General features: G+C 35.9%; 1 protein-coding gene across 3 annotated transcripts in view; it reads left to right on the top strand.

The window, feature by feature from the left end:
- The window catches only part of LOC110096372 (probable magnesium transporter NIPA8), a 33,457-nt gene extending 29,398 nt beyond the window's left edge, over positions 1-4,059 (top strand). Inside the window, exons 9-14 of one of the 3 annotated variants that reach the window (XM_020822285.2) lie at positions 2,465-2,564; positions 2,656-2,775; positions 2,966-3,056; positions 3,129-3,198; positions 3,462-3,558; positions 3,639-4,059. In XM_020822285.2, the coding sequence (XP_020677944.1) occupies positions 2,465-2,564; positions 2,656-2,775; positions 2,966-3,056; positions 3,129-3,198; positions 3,462-3,558; positions 3,639-3,866 (706 nt within the window). In that variant the 3' untranslated portion in view covers positions 3,867-4,059. Of the gene's footprint in view, positions 1-2,464; positions 2,565-2,655; positions 2,776-2,965; positions 3,057-3,128; positions 3,199-3,455; positions 3,559-3,638 lie in introns of all 3 variants that reach the window. The other 2 variants (XM_020822283.2, XM_020822284.2) reach the window with 2 other exon arrangements.
- Positions 4,060-6,539: the final 2,480 nt, after the last annotated feature.

The raw sequence follows: 6,539 nt of genomic DNA, 5'->3' as shown, positions 1-6,539 counted from the left end.
GCGGACTCTTCCAATGACTGGTAGGCCTTGCGAATTGCTCCCCTTGAGCTCTCTCTCTTCTCAAGCTCTCATGCAATAAGAAGAAGTAGAAACAAAACCATTTTCATTCCAATATTCATTAACCTTTTACAAAGCATGAGACCACTATATATAGGTCTTTCAACATAAAGAAATGAAAAATACTCAAATGCCCTTCGGGCTACAATAAGACAACACTCCTCATAAGGGTAAACTAGGAAATGGAAATGCAAACTAAATAACACATGAAATACATCAAAAGTAAAGGCTCTGAATTGTAGCCGTCGATCTGCGCTGGCTCCGGTGATACACATGCTTGAACCTCTGATCGATGTCCACATCAATTTGACTATATTTTCATAATATTATTCAATGGAGCCTAGGTAAACCTGGCATTATCGTCATTGAATTACATAGAGGTTCCTTTTGCCTCTTTTGGGGTCCCTTTTGCCCCACCTGCTATGCAGGTTTCATAATTCTATGGGGTCCCTTTTGCCTCACTTATCATGTAGTTCTGATATGAGAACCCTTTTGTCCCAACTAGAATGATAAGACATACATTATTCATAGTCAAATTTTACATTAATTTAGTATTCAACATTCTTTCATAATTCATATCATATCAGTTTTCATTATCATTCATGACATATCTTGTGTATAAGTAATATGCATAAATTTTCAAGAAACTTTACTTTCTTCCAAACATTCTTACATAGAACCATTTAAATTAGGGCTGCAAACGAACCGAGCCGATCCGAGCCGAGCCGAGTATGTGAGTGTTCATGTTTGTGTTCATTTAATATTATCTTGTTCAAGTTTGGTTCATGTTTGTCGAGCTTTATTGTTTGTGTTCGTGTTTGGTTCATTTAAATTAATGAGTGTTCATGTTTGGTTCATGTTCAGTTCATGTTCGTTCGTTTAATGCTTATCGAGCTTGTTCGCAAACATATTTAACGAATTTTTTTTAACTATCAAACAAACACGTTCATGAACATATCTTTGAACAAACACATTTATAATAAAATCAATTGTCTATGTAACAAAGGCAATGTCTATATATATTTATTAATCTATAGTCAAATATTAATTATTTTTATCGAGCTTATTCACGAGTTCAAAATTGAATACGAATCGTGCTTTTATCGAGCTTAATGTCGAGCTTGTTCGTGAACTTCAAATGATGTTGTTCGCGAACATAAATGAGTCGAACGCATTAGTGTTCAAGTTTGTTTATTTAAGAATCGAGTATTTAAAATATTGTTCATGTTTGTTTGTTTAGTTAATTAAACGATCACGAACGAGCTTTAGTCGAACCGAACAACGAGTAGCTCGTCGAACGTTTGGTTCGCTTGCAGCCCTAATTTAAATGATGTGACCAAACCTTACGTGAACTTATATGATAGCAAAAGGTATAAGTATTAGATCATATTCAAAAGCTTGGAGAAAACATTTTAAAGAAAATAAATTCATCATAACACATAACTTTCTTTAAACATTAATTTGGCAATACTTACCTTCTTGCCGAGTCATCTTTTCCAATTCCCTACTACAAACTCTTCTACTATTATAAGTCGCTTCAAAGCTTTCTTTTTGCATATGATCAAACTTATCTATGACACCATAAGTTATAACATCTTTAAGAACTTCCACTGCCAATTGGATATCTACCCTAAGCACATACCAAAAGAACTTTCCTTGATTTCCTCTTTTTAAATTTCTTCTTTCTTCTCTCTTCCTTTATTGCTTCTACCACAACTATAATTACAATTCCAATTAGATTCATCATTCTAAATCCTGAATGTTATTTATTAAATACATTTACTATCAAAAATACTTCCCATACCTGAAGTGATCTCTCAGAAATTTCTGCACTGAACTGATATGGGTTTGGCTTCCTTGCACTACCGAATTCCCTATAGAATTTCTGCACATAGGCCGAATTCTCCCAGTAACAGGACTTATGTGAATTCCTTAGTGCCCAGTGACACTTGCCTGCCTCTATTATACCGAAACAAATGGTATTCCCGCAAGCAGACAGTATAACGAACACTGCTACAGGATTTTCCTTCTCCGCCTACAACCTCTGAATAGGTGAATAGTAAATTCTGTATCTATTGCCGAACACCCTAAGGAAATTTTCTCTGCACCGAAACCTTCACTTGCTATATCTATGGAATATACGCGGTTAAGTAGATGAGATCAATGGGAAGTGGGTCCCACATTCTAACTGCTCATCAAAATTCTCCAAGGAATACATTCTTTCAGAATTATTATTGTTTTGATTTAAATTATTCTAATAATTATCTATAACATAAATCTATTTATTTAAACACAAAAATAAATTAGTTGATATTTAGATAAATACCTGATCTTTTTGGTTCTCACATCCAATCTTTTAAGTTTTTTTCCTGGAGTCCTTTTGACTGGTTCTTTTGTTATTTTACAGATCTAACATGCTGAGGTTGACCATGAGCAGCAATTATCATCTACATAGCTGGTTTACATACTCGCTGCTTTTGTTGTTCTTCAGCACGGCTGGGTTTTGGGTACTTTAATTTAATAATGCCAGAGCAAATACTGCAACAATCTGGTCATTTTTTTCCTGAATTATATAATGTGATCCCCCTTTTATTGCAGATGGCGAGATTAAATGAAGGATTGTCACTCTTCGATGCAATCCTTATTGTCCCCATGTTTCAGATTGCATGGACTTTCTTCTCTATCTGTACAGGATTTATATATTTTCAAGAATATCAAGTAAGCCTGCTCAAATTCACCTGAGAATTATCAATTATGCATTCACAGGCGCACACATTTATGTGCTATAGAAGCAAAAAAGCATGAAATCATGCCAAGGAATGTGCACTTATGTGAAGAAACATACATCAATGGTGCAGACCCTCTATTAAACTTATTGCACAAAATTAAATAACTTGCTTACATGCAGGTTTTTGATACATTACGGATAACAATGTTCATAATCGGCATGTCATTTGTATTCATAGGCATTACCTTGCTGGCACCTGATGACTCTAAAGGTAGCGCCATCAAGGATCTTTCTTTCTTATTCCTACGCTTCTGTACCGTTTAATTCTCATAACTTCTTTCAGGTGGTGAAACGATGGATTCTTATTCTTTAACTTCTTCCTCAGATCAAAGCCTTGCAGCCGATGTAAACTGGTGATTGCTCTTCTCCTTGTTTCTTTGTTTTACTGCATATTAGATGTTGCAGATTCCAGACATACCACAATGTTGCACTTTACCTTTTAAAACAAAATTTTGGTCCTTCATAGCCTTTAAGGTTTCGTTTGGGACGACTTTCTTACTGTTTCTTAAAACAACTTTTTAATTCAAAAGTTTTAATTTTTGAATAAGAAAGCCCTCCCAAACAAAGCCTAAATTAGCCTGCTCTTCGTAACACATACTAACTGTCTCAGCAGCAGCGCATCCACGTTGACACAGGAGACTGGAATAAATTTTCGGAAATCATTTACAAATGGAGTTCTGGAGAATGCAAGAACTGTCTTTGCAAAAGCTAAGGTGTCTTTTCCTTTGAAATGGAACTATCTTTATTACCAAGATTGATTGTTTCAGTTTACACAGTTTTTATCCTTCTGCAGGCTATTTGCTCTTCATCAGTGGGTCTAAGTGAAGAATCCATTAATGCATCTTCAGTGCTTGTAATGCCTATGGTGTCTTCAAGAGCAACGGGCTTTAGGGCGACCATCTTTGATCGTGCAAAATTCTACCCTTCAAGAACTGCTGGTTGGAGCGAGCCAATATTGGTTGAAGATGGTGGTGGTGATGATGATAGAGAAAGACAAGAGAGAGTGTCTTTGCTCTCATAATTTTACCTCTGTAGTGTCTGGAAATTCTGTTTATCGCTTTAATTTTCACTTATCTTTTTGTATCATGATTGTATAGATTTGAAGATTATTTTTTTCATATCATAGGTGTAATTTGTAGACCACATTTAGTGTTTATAAGTTTCTTGCTTTGCAGATATTCTTTTGAAATGTTAAACAATAATTTTCACTTGGTTGTTTTTGTTGTTATTTTGTAGAAACCAAGGATTCATTGCTTACACTTTTTACTGATTCTCGAGCATGACTGTAAATATCTTCCACTTCACAATTCTCAGTTCGGTAAAGATAATGGTGAGTTGCTCTACTATGATCCTTCAACCTTCATCCTCTTACTATGGTTCTTCCAAACATCATTTCCCATATAAGATCCTCTAACCTACATCGATCGATCACGTGTTTCTGACCATCATTGTCTGAATGCGTTCTCCCAATCACTATTATCTGGCTATAATTCTTCAACCATTATCCCCCAACTACTATCCCCCATCCTTCGTTGCCCACTACTATCCCCCATCCTTTGTTGCCCAACAATAGTTCTTTGTCCGCCATCTTCCGCCTATGATCCTCCAAATAGCATCACTCGACTATGGTAAACACACTACCTGTATCTATTCGCCTCCAACAAAATCAACAAATGCTAATACTTATAAGATCGGTGTATGGCATATATATACAACTCTTAACACCCAACATCAGATGCTGGATATTTGGGTCTCTAATTCCCCTACATCAAATGACAACAACCAAATAAGCAAAAAATGACTCTTGAAGATAGCTTCTATACCATATGGCTCTTCTAACTTACACCGCATAATTCATTATCTATAGTTTGCATTTACTATATTGTATTGCCATCTTTCATAATTATGGGAAAGGATATTATTTATAATAGATGATAAACACTAGCAAAGTTTAGTGCATAAACTCATTAAATATATTGTCTCCGTGTGATGGATTTTTGTACAATGCTAATACAATAAACTCATTAACAAAATTTAGTGCATAGTGCCATAACACTACAATCCAGCGTTGCATGCTGAATCCAAAATTATTAAAGAACATAGGCGTCAATACAACCATGGTAATTTCTGTCGTCGCAGCGCTCAAAGGAACAACATTGTTGTGCATCAGTTCAAACAAAAATTCAGATTTGTATGTTAAAATTACTTTTTAGAAATTATGGGTTGTCACAAGTAGATAGGTTGCCACATGCCATCTACTACAACCATCAGTTGCCCCCATCGCCCTCCACTGTCCACCACCAACTACCACTACAGCCATGCAACCACCTAACACCACCGACTGCTATTTACTTGTTGTCGTCGACTGACCGTGCTCTGCTTCCCACAATTTTCGCCTACCATTGGTCATCGCCAGTTGTCATGACTGTCCACCACTATTATTGTCAAAGATAATCTCATGCATTTATTTCACTCATCCAAATAACTTCAAATATTTTAAATATATCACAAATCATTTTATATTGCATTTCTTTTTTAATAAACCAAGTAACCCATTATGTGAGTATTGATTGCACAAATTTGTCCATCTTTTAACTAGGGGACATTAGTATTATAAATGTTCATATAGCTGGTAGAAATATGATAGATTCAACATAGTGTGTGAAAGACATTCATATAGTTGTGGCTAAGAAGTTCCAATAATTGTGGTTGGGTCATAATCTGGTGATGACAATCTGATGGTGAAGATTTGACAGTAGTAATTGTGTGGACCTATGTGTCCAATCGACTGATGAAGATTCAATGATGACAACCAAGCAGCGAAGGTTTGACAACTACGATGAGGCAGTGGTTTGATAGCAATTTGGCGGTTGTCCAATGATGGGGATCAGGTAACAAAGGTTCGATCGTGAACATCTAGCAGGTGTTGGATGTCAGTCAAGTGGTGGTTCAATAACGATAATCAGTTGGTTGTTTGATGACTGATGTTAGGAGACAAATGTTTGATGATAACAAGCAGACTATAAAGGTGAGATGATAACTTTGCTTGCTCTGACAACTATTGGTTGGTGGTTCGATTGTGATTACGTGGTTGTTTGATGACGACAATAAGGTGATGGTCAACCGATGCTGGTCGGGCGGTGAAGATTTGATGACAACAATCAGATGATGAAGGTCAAATGGTGCCGTTCGGGTGGCAAAAGTTCAACAATGGAGATCAAGCTGTAATTCAACGTTGGTGGTACTATAATGGAGCTTTGGGATTTTAAAGCCTTTGGGCCTTTTGAATATGTAGCCAAAATGTTCTCCTCATATAGAAAGCGAGCCTATTTATAAACTTTTTTGAATATCATGCTTGTAAATATTAAGAAAAGTCGGATCTTTGCATCGGCCTGTGTCGATTTCTTTGATCTTCAGCATTTAAGAGCCTTAATAATGTCAGAATTAAGAGCTCGTTGGATTCCTCTTGTCGAGACGTTCAACTTAACTATAAGCATGCCAAATTTGAAAATCCTTTGCTCCCTCAATTATATTTCAAATCACTATGCGTCATGCTTCGACTTGGGATTTGTTTGGATTCGAATTGAATCTTTTTCTAGAGTGATTGAGTTTGTGTCTCATCGAGTTGATCAGTTTTACTAAGTTGAAATCAAAGTCTAAAAAGTTCTAAATATAATTGTAAAAGTTTTAATTG

Source organism: Dendrobium catenatum, unplaced genomic scaffold (genome assembly GCF_001605985.2).
Source record: "Dendrobium catenatum unplaced genomic scaffold, ASM160598v2 fragScaff_scaffold_621, whole genome shotgun sequence".
In the NCBI taxonomy this organism is placed as follows: Eukaryota; Viridiplantae; Streptophyta; class Magnoliopsida; order Asparagales; family Orchidaceae; genus Dendrobium; species Dendrobium catenatum.
Note: the sequence above shows the minus strand (reverse complement) of the source record. Positions and strands in the feature narration are given on the sequence as shown.